The sequence below is a fragment of the Acartia tonsa genome, chromosome 8 (genome assembly GCF_053477335.1).
Source record: "Acartia tonsa isolate MP-2025a chromosome 8, ASM5347733v1, whole genome shotgun sequence".
NCBI lineage: Eukaryota > Metazoa > Arthropoda > Copepoda > Calanoida > Acartiidae > Acartia > Acartia tonsa.
This window is the reverse complement of record NC_137267.1, coordinates 48,179,562-48,198,001: the sequence shown is the minus strand read 5'-3', so window position 1 is coordinate 48,198,001 and position 18,440 is coordinate 48,179,562. Positions and strand designations below refer to the sequence as shown.

The 18,440-nt window shown below is 36.6% G+C and overlaps 1 protein-coding gene across 1 annotated transcript in view; it reads left to right on the top strand.

Annotated features, from left to right (window-relative positions):
* LOC145327167 (DNA topoisomerase 2-binding protein 1-like) overlaps positions 1 to 18,440 on the top strand; it is an 82,448-nt gene that overhangs the window by 23,936 nt on the left and 40,072 nt on the right. The window contains exons 10-14 of the mRNA XM_080170736.1: positions 522 to 676; positions 1,795 to 1,861; positions 11,700 to 11,855; positions 12,305 to 12,439; positions 12,938 to 13,064. Of these exons, the coding sequence (XP_080026862.1) occupies positions 522 to 676; positions 1,795 to 1,861; positions 11,700 to 11,855; positions 12,305 to 12,439; positions 12,938 to 13,064 (640 nt within the window). The remainder of the gene's footprint in view (positions 1 to 521; positions 677 to 1,794; positions 1,862 to 11,699; positions 11,856 to 12,304; positions 12,440 to 12,937; positions 13,065 to 18,440) is intronic.

The following is an 18,440-nucleotide window of genomic DNA, read 5'->3' as shown; positions in this document are numbered from 1 at the left end:
AGTTGAAAGAAAAAACTCAAGACGCCAATTTTAGCCTACCAATTAAGAATCCGAATCCGCTCTTAAAAACGGATTCCGGATACGGATTCGGATTCCAAAATTGACCAAAAATTGGGCGGATTCAGATACGAATTGCCAACCCTATTAAGTGTATTATTTTATACATTTTCTAGCGGTTGCGCTTCTGGAATCTAGGGGCTCTCTATTCAAAGGGATATATAGCCTAAAACCATACCCGGACATAATTATAAAAATTAAATAACTTATAACCAACTCGTGACCTGTAAGAAGCTTCGCTGTAATGGAGAAGCACATCGGTTCAGCGGTTAGCGAGGTCCTTCGCTACAAACAAAAAAAGCTTACCACTTTATATTAACCACACATCTGTATGATTCAGGAGATTCTAAATCATTCAGGAAAAGCCTCTTCCATCCGTGCCACTTGATGATGAAGTGAAGCCATTTTAATATCTGCGGAAAGCTGTCTATAATACGATGCGATAAATAACCATTTTAATTCAGGAGATTCTAAAGCATTCAGCAAGGATAAGCCTCTTCCATCAGTGCCACTTGATGATGAAGTGAAGCAGGGAGATGATACTACTGCTGGAGAAACTACTCTGGTTGATAATCAGGAGGATGGGGAACTAGAGGAAAAGGAAAATACTGTTCTACAGGTTTTTTTTATCCTTATAATAAAGTAACAAGGATGTTTGTTTGTCTGTCTGTACCAAAGATTCTGAAACTTCTAGTGGAGAAACTACTCTGGTTGATTTTTTATCTTATACTAGTGGCTTCGCCCCTAGCCTCTAGGGGCTTTGCCCCAAGAGGTATAATTACATCTTCTATTACTTACCCAGCAGAGCGGATCACAAATTTTTGCACCTACCCAGCAGGAAAACATTTTGCGATTAAATTCGCAAAATTCGTAAATTTCGTAAATTTCGTAAAATTCGTAAAATTCATAAAATTCGTAAAATTTGTAAAAAAAAAAAAAAAAAAATGGGGGGGGGATTTTTTTGTTTTTGGGGGGGTTGAGGGTGTCCCACCCCCAAAAAATTGCTTAAAACCACCGCAGGACCAATAGGTATATACCCTGAAGAGTAGAATCCAATCGGTTCATTGGTTACCGAGATCTTAAGCTTCAGACGGACGGACGGACGGACAGACGGACGGACAGACATCAAGCTACTTTGTATTATAGATATGCATTTGAAGGTTGTAGTGATACATCAATGAGCTTTTTAAAAGCAAAGCTTTTCTATAATTGGGTCGGTCCGTCCGTCCGTAACAGTTAGCTCTTTTCGTTAATTCAGATGTGTTAGAATTGCCTTATCGATTTAAAACTTTACAAAATGATTCCTATAACAGTTAGGTACAATTTAGAAAGCGTAGCAACTCTATACTCGTTGCCAAAAAGCCCATGCGTCTATTTAAACATGCTGATTTTTTACTTTTGACAACAATTTGTATGTGATATAATTACCCTATTCATCTGATTTTTGAAATACTGATTCCTAGAACAACAAAGTACAATATTTCAAGCGGAGCTTCTATATAATCAAGTCCTAATAATATAAGTATGTCCTTAAATAGTATCATGTATTTAAGCTGTTTTGCAACAAATTTACTTAAGATTTAGTTTAAACTTATATATTTATATTCTCTTTATTCAGTTATGATAATGACACCTTACAAGAATGTTCGTTCGTCCTACCATTTCAGTGTTTTGTTTTTATGGATGTTGTCATCCTTGTTAATGCAAAACTATTTGATAAGTATTTTTATTTTGTAGGATATGGATCAGAATAGATCAACAAGATCAGCGTTATCCAGACGTAGCTTTAAATCAAATATTGTTGGTAAGATAAGATTAGCATTTTTAAAAACAAAGCTTTTCTATAATTATGGTCTGGACGTCCGTACGGACCGGAAAGATTTTATAGTTAATTTAGGCATGTTATAATTTTCCTAACGATTTTAAACTTAGTACCTATGATAATTCCTATAACATTAGTGTACGATGTAGAAAGCGTTGCAACTTTTTAGTAGAAGTACGTACTTCCATTTTAATACATGTTGATTTTTAAATTTTGTACAGAAACTCTCAAACGATTAGAATTGAGAAGGCTTGAATAAAGTGATACATATTTTCGGGTATAGTCCATTACGTAATAACGCACCTTAAGGGGCGATTCTTTGTATTTTTTCACAGTAGGTTTTCTCATATTTCTAGCCCCGGCGGGGGGCTCTGACCCTGTGGGGCCAATTACCTAACCCTGTGGGCATACCTGCATTACTTGGGTTTTCGCCACCCAAGTGCCACCGAAGACTGGCCATTGATAAACGTGACACGCGATCATAAGCGTAGCAATAAACATTTTTCACCATAAATATTAGATTCTCAGATAGCAAAGTATTCACTTATTTTATCATTTAAATCATAAAATAATACTGATTATATCTTAATTTTACTTCATGGAAAATCTATAGTTCTAATATGTAAAATATTTTAATTCTTGTTCATTTTTCAAGCACGTATCTTCAGTTTAAAAGCGTATATCTTCATTTTTTAGCATGGATCTTCATTTTTTATACGTCAATCTTCATTTTTTTAGCGCCAATCTTAATTTTTTTAGCGCAAATCTTCATTTTAAAAGCATGTATCTTCATTTTTTAAGCAGGAATCTTCATTTTTAAGCGTCAATCTTCATTTTTTAAGCGTGTATCTTTATTTTTTAAGTGTCAATCTTCATTTTATTTGCGCCAATCTTCATTTCAAAAGCTTGGGTCTTCATTTTTTAAGCACGTATCTTCATTTTTTAAGTGTGTATCTTCAATTTTAAGCATGTATCTTCATTTTTTACGCGTCAATCTTCATTTTTTAAGTGTTAATCTTCATTATTTAGCATCAATCTTCATTTAATAGCGCCAATCTTCATTTTAAAAGCATGGATCTTCATTTTTTAAGCATGGATCTTCAGTTTTTAAGCATGTATCTTCAATTTTTAAGCATGGATCTTGATTTTTTAAGCGTGGATCTTCATTTTTAAAGCGGGAATCTTCATTTTTAAGTGTCAATCATCATTTTGTAAGCTTATTTCTTCATTTTTAACGCGTCAATCTTAATTTTTTAAGTGTCAATTTTCATTTTTTTAGCATCAATCTTCATTTTTAACGCGTCAATCTTAATTTTTTAAGTGTCAATTTTCATTTTTTTAGCATCAATCTTCTTTTTTTTAGCTCCAATCTTCATTTTAAAATCTTAAAATCTTATTTTTTATGCGTGGATCTTAATTTTTTAAGCATGTATCTTCATTTTTTAAGCGTGGATCTTCATGTTTTAAGCGCCAATCTTCATTCTTTAAGCGTCAATCTTCATTTATTTAGCATCAATCTTTATTTTGAAAGCATGTATCTTCATTTTTTAAGCATGTATCTTTATTTTTAAGCGTGGATCTTCATTTTTTAAGCGTGGATCTTCATTTTTTAAGCGTGGATCTTTAGTTTTTAAGCATCAATCTTCATTTTTTAAGCGTCAATCTTCATTTTTTAAGCGTCAATCTTCATTTTTTAGCGTGTATCTTGATCTTTTAAAGCATAAATCTTCATTTTTGAGCGTCAATCTTCATTTTAAAAGCTTGCAACTTCATTTTTTAAGCGTTGATCTTCATTTTTTAGCGTGGATCATCATTTTTTAATAGTCAATCTACATTTTATAAGCATGGATCTTCGTTTTTAAAGCGCCAATCTTCATTTTTTAGAGTGGATCTTCATTTTAAAGCATGGATCTTTATTTTTAAAGCGTGGATCTTCATGTTTTAAGCGTGTATATTCATTTGAAAGGCATGTATCTTCATTTTTTAAGCTTTTATCTTCATTTTTAAAGCATGGATCTTCATATTTTAAGCGTGGATTTTCTAAAGATATTAAAAAAATTTCTGACACAAATTGAGAATTTTACTGATTACAATTACAGATTTGCCATGAAGTAAAATTAATATATAAAAAGATTATTTATTAATTTAAATGATAATGCAAATGAATACATTTTTTATCTCTGAACATGATTTTCAAGGTGTAAAAAGTTTATTGCAATGATTATGATAGCCTGTCAGTTTAATCTTTGGCCACAACTTCAGAGGTTGTATTACAAGCTGTATCTTTTCTATTACAAGCTTTGTCTTTTCTCTTGAAAGTTGTGTCTTTTGTGAGGCCAGAATTCACAAAAGACAGAGCTTGTAAGAGAAAAGACACGACTTGCAATCACAAAAGATAGAGGTTGTATTACAAGCAGTGTCTTTTGTCTTACAAGCTCTGTCTTTTCTCTCTCAGCGCCTTGATACCCTGGTGAAGACTAGACGTCAATATCTCAACCCTTACTCCCGTAGTAGAGCGCCAAAGACGAGGAACCAGCACGAGCTTGAGTGTCAAACACTTTACAGTAGTCAAGAGCAAGAAAAGTGGTGGCGAGGGTTGACAAAACGGGTCCAGTTCAGGCCACAGATGAGCTACAGAAATTCTTTTGGTGTCTATGGATTCGTTTTGAGATTCTACTAGCAGTCACCATTTGAACCCATAGTTTTAAGTCACTCCAAAGACAGGCAACCTTAACCGGCAGAAGGAGTGACCCAATCTGAAACAGTTATTAATAAAAGATGCTCTAAATGCTGTCAAGAATGTTCACACCAAGTTTGGTGTTGATATCTTAACCCTACCTCTGCTAGTAGTACGCCAAAGAGGGTATACCGAAGCGAGTATACGGGAGTCTACTTGACTAAGGAATGGTGTACGAAAGAGCAAAAAAAGTGTCTAGAATGTCTACACTAAGTTTGTTTTGATATCTCAACCCTAGCTCTGCTGGTAGACTGCCAAAGACGAGGAACTGGAGTGAGTATATGGGTAAGTCAGTTTGACTACTGTGTAGCGTTTAACACTAGTGCTCATATTGATACCTTGACTTTGGGAGTCTACCAGGCAGCCTAGAGAAAACTTAGCTTAACCAAACTTGGTACAGGGCACCATTAGGTATCAGAGAGCATATCACATATCAGAGAGCACTTAGGGCGCCCTGAACCGTGGTACTCCAAAACTTGGTATCTCGACTTCAACCAATCACAGCTGAGATTGTATTAGTTTCCCCCTTTGTTTCCGCTATGATTTTTGTTTAACCCATTAGTGCCGAGCGCCACTTTTATGGGCCGATCGAGCTGAAAATCTCAGGGAAGCTTTATAATGGTAAAAACGGAATTCCAATTTTTTTGTTTTGCTCTAGTGGCATGCACAGGAAAGTTGCAAAAAAACCTGTTTCGGCCTGGCCATAAATACCAACCAGGCATCATGACTCCTTTAATGCCCGGTTTCCCCGGGCATTAAAACCCGGTTTTGTAGTATAAACCCGGTTTTTTCGACCAAAAATCGAAAAATATAATTTTTGAACGCCCAAAGTGAGATGAACACTTTTTAGAACTTTGATACAATCCGTAATTGAAAACTACACAACCTCATGTAATCTTTAGAGCTACAAGTAATATACAAAGCGATTTATTTCAAATTTAGTGTTTCGGCTATGGGTACCGCCCTTTTTGGTTAAAAAAACCCGGTTTAAAAGACACACACTACAGAAAAAGAACATATAAAATTTGGGTGTTACATATCAGAAAACGAGCATAAAACTATTGGGTGACACATATAGAGATTACTAGGGTTATTAGGGTGGCTCAAACCCTTACTAATGACGTAAACTGTTACTTTTATTGGTTGAAAAGTTAAAACCGGGTAATAAAAATCGGTAATTAAAACTGTCGGGTATTTATGGCCAAGCCGAACCGGGTCATAATAGGGCGTAAAAAAACGATAAAAAATCATATAAAAAATGATAGTTTGAATAAAACGAATTCACAAATAGATGTACTTGTCAATAAACATTAGATATCATGAAAAAAATCAGTGACTTTACTATAAAAACAAAAAAGTTTATGATTTTCAAATTTTGTTGAGCTATACCAGCAAACGGAAGTAAGCTAAACTGCCTGCTCCAGGGGGAAATGAAAGCCAGAGTAGTAGAGGGGGGATTCATACTGAGAATGATGCAATTATGAAGCCAGAAACAGTTTTTTTTTTCCATTTTTCGGAACCGGGTTTTGATGCCTGGTTCGGTACTAATGGGTTAAAAATGCAATTTAAATCAAATTTTTTCATAGATTTTGACTATGAAATGTGGTGTTTTTTTTTTGTAAAAATGTAATCAGTTACCAGCAATCTAAGTTTCTGACAAAGATAAGGTTATTAAGATGGGGTTTTAATGCAACCATCTCGTAATCAATGTATAAATGGCACTTAGAATTCGAATTTTTATCTGAAATTTTGTATGAATAATCCTTGGTAGGTCTATTTTCCCTAAAGCGAACAAAAAGTTGGAAAAGTAGCGGCTAACGGCTTGCGTCTCAGCTGGGTAGCGATTTTTTGGGTATTTTCAAGAGAAATCCATCACGAAACCTCTCTCCATGTAATGTTCTTTTCCACTCCAAAACGTTTTCAAACGGTTCTAGCCGGTAGTTGCTGGTACTAGAAATCTAATAAATGTTTTTTTTGTATCATTTCACATGATTTAAAGCAAAAATATGATTCAAAAAGTTGATTGCTACGTTATTTATGACAGATTTGCCCTAAAAATAGCCAAAAACCGGCTAAACGGCTGAGCCATTAGCCGTTACTTTTTCAACTTTTTGTTCGATTTAGGGAAAATAGACCTACCAAGGATTACTCATGCATAATTTCAGATCAAAATTTGAATTCTAAGTGCCATTTATACATTGATTACGAGATGGTTGCATTAAAACCCCCCCTTTGTGTCTAGGCAATGTAATTTAATATTGTTTTTTCTTTTATGAGCATTGGAAATCTTTCAAAAATTTCATTGTACATAAAATGCTATTTTGAAATGCCTAGAACTTTTTTGTTATTTAAGCTGAAGGCTTTAAATTTGGGGTATTTGGTCTGTTTATGGCAGTCTTTCAGCAGTTAAAGCATGGTATTTCTTGCAGGCTTCCTTTAAACTCCTTTCTAGCTTGACGAAGAGTTGAGTTATGACGATTCTACCATATGCAACCCGTCTCAGCAGGACGGGAGTAGTAACTGCAGATCCAGAAAACAAGTGCTCAACATGGTTCCTCGTCTTTGGCAAGTCACCATATGAAGGGATGTCATTTTAGGCGGGCGGTTTTAGGCCGCCCTATATAAGGTCCTTTTGGGCAGTTTTAGGCATCCCCCTTTTGGGGGAGGAGAAAAAGGGGAGGGGGTGAAAAAAAGAGTGGGGGGCGGGCCTATTTTTTGGGTGATATTCACTATTATATAAATTAGTAAGCTTTTTTGTATCTAGAGAAGGATTTCACAAATTGCTGAACTGATATGGTTTTTTTTTCAGTGAAGGATCTTGCTAACCGCCAAACCGATATGGTTCTCCTTTACAGTTGAGCTTTTATAGGTTCTGAGATGGTTTTAGGCTATTTTATTAAAAAAAATAAGTTTTGGTATGATTTATGGCTATTTTGCTGCCTACTCATAATATTAAAGAAAATTTTCAAGGAGTAAAACTTAATATAAAATATAAATACTTGTCCAGGGATGGGGCGGGCGTATTTTATAGATTAGTAAGCTTTTTTTTGTATCTAAAAAAGGATTCTGCTAACCATTGAACCGATATGGTTCTCCTTTCTAGTGGAGCTTTTATAGGTCCTTAGATGGTTTTAGGCTATTTATAAACATTTGCCCAAAAAGGGTGCCCAAAACCACTTTTGGGCGCCCAAAACCCTTTTGGGCAATTGGACTGCCCAATATCAAATAAAGTGCCCAATATGACAACCCTGACCATATGGGCTACAGTTGAGCAAGAGCGGAGGTTAAGGTGTCTACGGAGAGCTCTTTGCATGTTGAAGAGATAAATCGACACATATGGTAGTCTAAAGTCACTCTAGAGGGTACTTAGGGCGTCCTGAAGACACTGGTAGTCAATCTGAAAGGTGCTGCCAGCCTAGTGCTAAATCCAAGTCTTGACTTTGGCAAGCCACAAGTCAGACTACAGTTGAGAAATAGACCTCTAGTCTTTTGTATAGTGTCTGTTAGGCATCTGACTATCATCTCCTAGCTTGGTAAAGTCATATCTCAAATCAAAAAAAATTGATCAGGCCAAAGGCATTCAATTTTAGTTTTGGGTCCATTGAGATGATTTATGATGATTTTTAGAACAAAATAATTTTTGATGAAAATCAATGATTTTTTCATTTTTTTTTGCCAAAAATGGCCATTATGGAGGGTTTTTGTAAAAGTGCTGTAAAACGTTTTAAAGTTGAGATAATGACTTCAAATTTGATACAGATACTCTTGGGCATTTGTCTGAGCACCTCCTAGCTCAGACACAGCTCAGCCCCCCCCCCCCCCCCCCCAAAGTCGGAGACTAAAAATCTCAAAATCTGGGTTTTGGGTCAAAATTTTGACATCGCAATTTTTTTTATCTAATATGAACCAGCATAGTTCCCTGACACCAAAAACACTTGAGAAGTGGTTTTGGTTGCCTAGAACTGATTTTATGGGCAAAAATATTCAAAAAAGAACTCAAATTTCAAAAATTTCTCGGTTCTCGTCTTGGGGGTCACTAACCCCCCTAAGGAGTCAAAAATTGTTCAAAAGGCTTTTAAAAAAGTTGTTTAGCTTGCCATGCTGAGCATTTAGAGTACTTAAAAGTTACCATTTGAACCCATAGTCTAATGTCACTCTAAACTGCCCTTAGGGTACCCTGAAAGTGGTAGGCTGATTTCAGCTTAGAGTCCTCGGTTTGACTACAGTTGTCTGAGAGGGCACTTTACTTCGACGTGATATGATCTATGATGCCTTGAGATACCACATTAAAGTTTGGATAAGCTGAGTCTACTATTGGCAGCCTAGTAGACTCCCAAAGACAAGGTACTGGAGCGAGCATACTAGTAGTCACATTGACTACAAAATGGTGTTCAAGTGGCAAGGGTTGACAAAAATGGGTCTAGCTCAGGCTACAGATGACATACAGAGATCGTTTTGGTGTCTACGGAGAGCTTATAGAATTCTACTAGCACACAAGAATGTCCACACCAAGTTTGGTGTTGATATCTCAACCCTACCTCTGCTGGTAGAGCTTAAGGACGAGGTACTGGAGCAAGTACAGTATAGTGGTTGTGTATACAGGGGAAAAGGTAGGGAGCGAAAAAAGTGCTACCAAGGGTTGACAAAACAGGTCTAGCTCAGGCCACAGATGAGATACAGAAATTCTTTTGGTGTCTATGAATTCGTTATGAGATTCTACTAGTAGTTACCATTTGAACATATAGTCTAAAGTCACTCTTAGTACTCGTATGGGTGCCCCAAAGTCAGGCAACCTTAACTGGTAGAAGGAGTGGACCCAGCTTAAACTTGCTTTAATAAAAGATGCTCTAAATGCCGTTAAGAATTATCTCAACCCTACCTCTGCTGGTAGAGCACCGAAGACGAGGAATCGGAGCGAGTACTGTATAGGGGTTGCGTATATGGGGGATAGGGTTGGGAGTGAGAAAAGCGCTACCGAGGGTTGACAAAACAGGTCAAGCTCAGGCCACAGATGAGATACAGAAATTATTTTGATGTCTATGGATACCATTTAAACCCATAGTCTAAAGTCACTCAAGACACAGAGAGAAAAGACAGAGCTTGTAAGACAAAAGACAGAGGTTGTATTATAAGCTGTGTCTTTTCTCTTGCAAGTTTTGTTTTTCTAATACAAGCTCTGTCTTTAATGGATTCTGGCCTCACAAAAGACACGACTTGTGAGAGAAAAGACAGAGGTTGTATTACTAGCTGCGTCTTTTCTCTTGCAAGTTTTGTCTTTTCTATTACAAGCTCTGTCTTTTGTGGATTCTGGCCTCACACGACTTGCAAGAGAAAAGGCTTGTTATAGAAAAGACACAGCTTGTAAGAGAAAAGACAGAACTTGCAAAAACAGGTTCATTTGTGGTCCTGTCTTTTCTTACAATATCTGTCTTTTCTCTTGCAAGTTGTGTATTTTGAGAGGCCAAAATCCTCAAAAGAAAGAGCTTGTAATAGAAAAGACACGAAAAGATTGTATTACAAGCTGTGGCTTTTCTCTTGCAAGTTTTGTCTTTTCTATTACAAGCTCTGTCTATTGTGGATTCTGGCCTCACAAAAGACATGAACCTGTTTTTGCAAGTTCTGTCTTTTCTCTTACAAGCTGTGTCTTTTCTATTACAAGCTCTGTCTTGTACTGACATTGAAAAGACACAGCTTGTATGTGAAAAGACAGAACTTGCAAAAACAGGTCCTGTCTTTTCTTACAAGCTGTGTCTTTTATCTTGCAAGTTTTGTCTTTTGAGAAGCCAAAATCTACAAAAGACAGAGCTTGTAAGAGAAAATGACACAACTTGCAATCACTAAAGACAGAGGTTGTATTACAAGCTGTGTCTTTCTTTTGCAAGTTTTGTCTTTTGAGAGGCCAAAATCCGCATAAGACTGAGCTTGTAAGAGAAAAGACAACTTGCAATCACAAAAGACAGAGGTTGTATTACAAGCTCTTGCAAGTTTTGTCTTTTCTATTACAAGGTCTGTCTTTTGTGAATTTTGGCCTTTTAAAAGACAAAACTTGCATAGAAAAGACACAGCTTGTAAGAGAAAAGACAGAACTTGTAAAAACAGGTTCATTTGCAGTCCTGTCTTTTCTTACAAGCTCTGTCTTTTCTCTTGCAAGTTGTGTCTTTTGTAAGGCCAGAATCCACAAAAGACAGAGCTTGTAAGAGAAAAGACACAGCATGTAAAAGACACTACTTGCAAAAGACAGAGCTTCCTAGGGGTAGTGGAACTACACCCCCATTATACAATCATAAACAGGGTTATCTAAGTTGAGTGTTGAGTTGTAATCAAATAATCTTATTAAGTTATTTTTCTTAATGATAACCCATTGTATAATAATGAAATGGTCCATGATTAAGAACAGCTTGACTTAATAAGAGCATTTGAATACAACATCTACCTATGACCTTTTTTTTATACGCGAAAAAAATTACCCTTATATACGCGGAAAAAAATGAAGATCAAGGTCTTCATGAAGATCTTATTATTTTGGTGCCACTGAAGATTTTGAAAAGTAATGCAGGTATGCCTGTGGGGCAATCACCTAACCTAATATAACCTAACCTAAAATAAAAGAACCTATAAAAAGCCAATCTAAAAATACGACGAATCGCCCCTTAAGGGGCGTTGCCTCGAAAGGGACTATTCCCATACTTTCTACTTTTTTCGTGTAGTATAGCTCTATGCCGCCGCGTTTTTTGAGACTGTTGATTTTTTAATTATCTACTATGTCTTGTAATTTAATGCAATTTACTAAGGCAGTCATAACACAGGAAGGGACAGGACATTGGGTTATTTATTACATTAGTCTCCAAAGTTTTACAAAGTTTTTTATTTGTTAATCTTAACAATTTTGGGGACTTTTATTGAATTTTGATTGGTTGTTTCATTAAATTAAATGATCAAACGTTTCACTTTCAACCACTAATTGTAATCTATAAAAGGGGTAATTTTGTGTATAATCTTAAGGGGATGTACATCATTTTATTGGCCATTGTCTTATCTCTTTAGATTCCTGCATGTGCATATTCATTATTGTCCTTGTTTTAGATAAAGCCAACATTAGTACAAGTAAGGGTAGAAGAGATAGCAACGCAGCTGATACAGATAAACCCGAGACAGCGGATGTTAAGACACCAGTGCAATCTAGTTCTGCTGCTAAAAGATTATCTGTACACCAGGATGATAACAATCCCAAAACTCCAGGTTTCATCATTATGATTTAATTTTCTAGTATGGCTTCGAAACCGATTAATAGCCGGTGGATAAAAATTGAAAAAAAATATTTATAAGAGGATAATACCAATGATTCCTAGGACAACAAGGTACAATATTTTAAGTGAGGCATTTCTATAATCAAGTCATAAAATGTAAATTTGTCCTATCCTTAAACAGTATCTTGTATTAAAGCAAGTTTGTCATTGGGCTGTTTATTTCACTAGTCCCCAAAGTTTTATATTGAAGATTTCTTATTTATTGCTTTATCAATTTTCGGGATTTTTTTTGTTTTGATTGGTTGGTTCATTAAGTTGATTGTCCAAACGTTTCAATCACTAATTGTAATCTACAGAAAGGGTGATTTTGTTTATCATCATTGGGGATGTACAGCAATTTATTAGCTATTGTCTAAGTCTTATCCCTGGATTCATTTTAAGGTCTGACGCCAGGTATGGAACGGCTACGAGCGCCACTAGTTGACATGTACTCCCCGCTCCCCTCCCAGCCGTGGCCGGACTCGCAGCAAGATTGCGCCACACCAATTAACAACCGACAATCCCGCGCTGCGGCAGGTATTGTTCTTTATTGTCAGTATGCTTTTAAGAACTCAAGCCTAAACTGACCAAGCTAAATCTGCTTGATTCACTTCACTAAGAGATGCGATTGATAATGAGTATATTTTACTTGTAAAGTAATATATTTCGGAATGATGAAGTAGACTTTTTAATTTTAAATTGGGTTGAGAATTGTGTTGGTTTTATAACTGAATAGTTTTTTTAGTGTATTAGTAAAGGTCTAAATAACTAGACCAGAGTCTGTATATGAATATCAAGTCTTTTCTTGAATGTAGAAATATCAATGAACAGGAATATCATTCCAGAATTTCGCTGCTCAAACACTTAATATATTTAAATTTCTGGATAATTCTGTTCTTTTCACTGAAATTTGAAAGCTTATCACTCCATGGTCAGAATTTATGGCTCTTGTATTTGGTCTATTTTCGTTCACTATCTGAAACCATGCCTTGCTTCTACAGAGTTAATGTCAGTTAAATTTTTAAATAAATGAAGGTAGCGGTATGAAGCGTAAACGGGCTGCGGATGATGATGGATTAGCGGATATGCCGACACCCAAAACGCCGTATGGCGAACATTTAGGCGCTGATCCCTCTCCAGACACCAGAAAATTCTTTAAAAGGAAAAATTAAAGAAAAAGTCATCAGTCATGAAAAATTGGGGAAAAGTTATTTACTAAGTATATTTGCGATTACTTTTATTTAATGCAATCTTCCAATTTTTAACATTCACAAAACGGCCTGCTTTATTGTATCAAGATCCATGACAGATCTATATAGGAAATAAACGTCTATAAATGAGCTCGAGTCTTCCAATGCACATAGGGGCAACAAGGGGCATCAATTCACCACCCCCAAATCAAGTTTTAATCATTCTATGAGTATTATCATACCCAATGTACATCAGATTTAAAAGGAATCGTAAAAATACGCTTTTTAAGTAAGCTTTCTAAAGTCTGAAAGTCAAGATATGCAAAACTTTTCTCACAGAAAAAGGCATATATTTTGTGTTTCACCAACAATTTTAAAAGTATTATAAAATCTCTTAGAATTAACGTAATTAGACAAAATAACTTCAGGTGAGTCATGCACTACATGTATTTTGACAATATAAAAGAAAAAAACACAGATTAAAGATATTAGTCCTAAATAATTCTAGTTGAAGTTAAGATTTTAGTTTATTTTTGTTTGTTTTATAATCAACATTTAAGTAGACAGTAAGAGAAAACATGTTTTCACTGGTTGCCACCGACTAAAAATACGATATTTGATTACCCAAAGACATATTATAATCGCCTGTACTGGTCTCATTTACCCCCCCGCGCCCCCGTAGGGGTTTTTAGCGCGTTTTCTGAGGTTGGGTGCACGAAAAGTTTGTTATGAAAATCTTTTAAATGCGCTTTTAAAGTCAAAATGTGAGATGTAATACATATAAATAAAAGACGCAAAAACATAGTTATTTATGAGAAATATTTATTTGATCAGACTTTGAATTAAAGTTGATAATGAATATTTTCAAGTTCTATTGCACTAAATGATTGAGAGGGGAGGAAGGGGGGGCTAAACCTAAATCTAAACCTCTTTATGTTTGATGTTTTTATGTAACTGAATAATCGTTTCTATGGATTATTACAAATATCAGGGATCTAAAGGGATAAGACAAAGGTCAATAAATTGATGTACATCCCCAATGGTAATACACAAAATAACCCCTTGTGTAGAATTAGATTAAAGTTAGTAGTTAAAACGTTTGAACACACAACTGTAAAACTTTGGGGACTAGTTTTATAAACAGCCCAATGTCCCCTCTCTCACTTCGGAAAGGTAAAGATAATATTCAAATAACGAAGTGTTCTAATAATCATTCTAAATTGGAATTAGCAAGTAGTCTATCTGTCTGTCTATTGGTAGTGCTTTGTTTTTAAATTATGTAGTTACATGGTCTTCATGTTTAGCATCAGCAGTTTTATTTAGAAAGGGAGAGGACATTACACTAGTCCCCAAACTTCAAAGTTTTATAATAACGTTTTTATATTCGTTGGCATAACAGCTTTAGGAAATTTGATTGATGTTTTATTGGTTGGTTCATTAAGATGAGTATCAAAACTTTTCAACCACTAATTGTCATCTACAGACAAGGATGTCGAGGAAGAGCCTGTACGAGGTGCATCTACCTGGAGTGCAACAACAACAGCAGCCCAGCAAAGTCTTCTACCCTACTCCTCTCAGAGGACATCAAGTCAGTCATTTATGAATTTTTCTACTAACTGACCAGCCGATGCCGGCAGGACTGGTCAGAATCTTATTGCTGATGGCCGGAATTGAACCCAACCCAGGACCTAAACCTACCTGGATATGCCCAGTATGCAATGTCAAACTCTCGACAAATTCAACATCAGTAAAATGCACCATCTGTCATCAATGGGTCCATTGCCGCAAACTTAACAATTGCAGCAAATTAAAATCTTATAAAGATTATGACAATACCTCATACACATGCTCCAGCTGTTTACCTGGCCTTCCTCGCATCCTCTCAACCTCAACTACATCCTCTTCATCTTTATCAACAACATCATTTTCACCACCATCAACTACATCAACTTTATCCTCTACTACTCCAACTTCATCATCTACTTTACCTTCAACTACATCCTCATCAAATGTTAAACCTATCCTGCAAATACATAACAGTGAAGCATATGAACTACCAATCCTTCAATGGAATTGTAATGGAATAAGAAGTAAATTAACCGAACTAATACAATACCTACATAAACACCAACTAAAGATTGCTGTCATTCAAGAATCGAAGCTGAACTGTAACTCAACACCTCCAACCATTCCAAACTTTACTATGATACGTAAAGATAGACTCTCCGATAAGGGGGGTGGACTCATCATCTATATACACAAAACAATACAGTTCCAAATGCTACCAGATTTTCCATCAGACGGCCATACAGAAGCTTTAGGTATTCTAGTGGGAGACACCAACATCATTAACACTTACATTCCTCCTACTACCAGCTGTACACCTGGTTTTAAACCCAAGCTCAATGACTATCTCCCAGCAGGAGACTCTTTGGTCTTAGGTGACTTTAATGCTCATGATCCACTCTGGCATTCAAGCATCCAGGACAACAGAGGTTCAGACCTAGCTGAAATTATAGGGAACTCACCCTATGGTGTGCTAAATGAGAACATGCCAACCAGACTTCCATCCAACGGCAATGCAACATCACCAGACATCTCTCTTGCCTCAATCTCACTTATTAACAGCACGGAATGGAGAACAACAACAAGTCTTGGATCAGATCACCTGCCAATCATTATCAAGATCAGCACCAAAATTACACCCATCAAAAGTGATTTCAGAAATTTTATAAATTTTGAAAAAGCTGACTGGGGTAAATTCACATCATTAACTGAAGAAGCATTTGAAAATCTACCTGATATTGAAAATGGTGACTCTATCCACACAGCTGAAAAACAGTTCAGGAAAATTATAAATAAAGCAGCCAAGAAAACCATACCTGGGGGCAGAATAAAGGACATAGTTCCAGAAATTCCCTCAGCCACAGCTGCCAAAATAAAACAAAGAGATGAGCTCAGAGCTAATGATCCACACTCGGCTGAAATTGCCGCTCTCAATAGAGACATCTATACAGAGATTAGTCAACATCGGAAAACTAAATGGCGAGAGAAAATTAGTGACATTAGCAAAGGCTGCTCAACTAAACTATTCAAATTGATTAAAAATCTGAATGGTAAAGGAACTAGCTCTCAAAATCAAGCAATAAAATTCAAAGGTAGATATATCTCTTCTGCCAGAGACATTGCTAACGGTTTTAACAAACAATTTACATCTGTTGTTAGACATATCAGTTCCAAGCAGTCAAGATCAGTTTCTAAAAACATCAAGAAAAATGATCTGGATAACCCAATCTCTTTCACCTACCAAGACACAGACAAGGCGATAAAATCATGCAAAGCTTCTAAAGCGGCTGGACCAGACAACATTTCCAACCTACACCTGAAACATCTTGGACCAAATGGTATTTCATACCTAACTAAAATCTTCAACCTATCAGTGTCTACCAGCATAATACCTGACATCTGGAAAAATTCCATAATTATTCCCCTCCTAAAACCAAACAAACCATCAAACATCTCTGATTCCTACAGACCTGTCTCCCTACTTTGTCCAGCAATCAAAATCCTAGAAAGACTTTTACTTCCCACTTTAACAGACAATTTAGAAGTTCCAGTTTTCCAGCACGGATTCAGGAAGAACCATTCAACAGTATCAGCTTTGAATGAGTTTAATGATCAAGTCGCCACAGGCTTTAATGAAAAAGCCTCCAAGAGACCAGACAGAACTGTTTTACTCCAAATAGACCTGAGCAAAGCATTTGACATGGTAAACCACGACAAGCTGCTCAAGGATCTAGATCAAACCACACTTCCATCATGTCTCAAACGATGGTTTTGTTGTTATCTGAAAGGTCGTCAATCTGTAGTTAACTTCAGAAATGAAAGATCTAAACACAGAAACAACAGATCTGGAGTACCACAAGGGGCAGTCACCTCCCCCATTCTGTTTAATTTCTACCTTCGACATCTTCCTAAACCTCCCAAGAACATCCAAGTTGTACAATATGCTGATGATATTAGCATTTATGCCACAGGTAAGCCTTATACAGGTCTTGCCGAAGCCATAAACAAGTACATCCCTGAGGTTCTTACATTTCTGGAAGAGAGAGAACTACAGGTTTCTCCCACAAAATCAACGGTCACACTCTTTACACCAGACACCAAAGAATTTAAAGAGATCCCAGAAATTAAGATGAAGGATACTGTTGTACCCCATGAACCTACCCCAAGGCTACTTGGTGTCACATTTGACACCATGTACACATTCTCACACCACGTGAAAAACATCACAGACTCTGCTAAGACCAAGATAAATCTGATGAAATCCTTGGCAGGCTCAACATGGGGACAAGATGTTGAAACCCTTGCTCTAACCTACAAATCCATCTGTCGTAGTGTTTTAGAGTATGCAGCTCCAATCTGGAGCCCAATTATATCAGATACCAGTTGGCTTAAACTCCAGACCACCCAAAACCAAGCTCTCAGAGTTGTCACAGGCAACCTCGCCATGGCCTCTGAGCAGCACCTGCACAGAGAATCTAAAATCATCCCAATCAAGGACCACTGTAGGATGATCACCTGCCAATACTTGTTGACCAACCATGTCCAAGACCACCCTGGTTTCAGACTAACAACTAAGCCTCTCCCCCCACGTAGTCTGAAACCTACAATCCAGCACTTTAGGAAAGACATTGAAAATCTTCTACCTGTGAATAAGGATGACCTAAAGGCCAAGATAAAGGTTATTCACACCACAGGCGTGCAAAAGGCCCTGGCACAATACCCCCCCAACAAAGTCCTCAATGCAACCCCTCCTGAGGTGAATAAGGAGGAAGCCAACCTACCCAGATTCACCAGATCCAGACTATCACAACTGCGATCTGGTTACTGCAGAACACTAAACTCTTATATGAGTAGAATAAATTCAAATATCGACGATTGTTGCCCACTTTGCAACAATTCACCCCACAACACCAATCATCTGTTCAACTGCCCAAATAACCCGACCAACCTCAACATTTTATCCCTTTGGACCCAACCTAAACAGGCGGCAGACTTTTTATCTATTGACGAGGGCATAACCTGAACAGAAAAATTCGAGACTGACAAGATGTAGCTCTGGAGGCTAATCAATCAATCAATCAATCTACAGACAATCAATTTTGTAATATAATTTATTATTTTATGTATCAATATTGGGGATGTACATACATTAATCGGTTATTGTTTTGTTCCTTAGATCCCTGAGCGTTAATCTATAATAAAAAGTAGCTTAATGTTTGTTTGTCTGTCCGTCCGTCCCTTAAGATCTTGGTAACCACTAAACCGATTATATTCTACTCTTC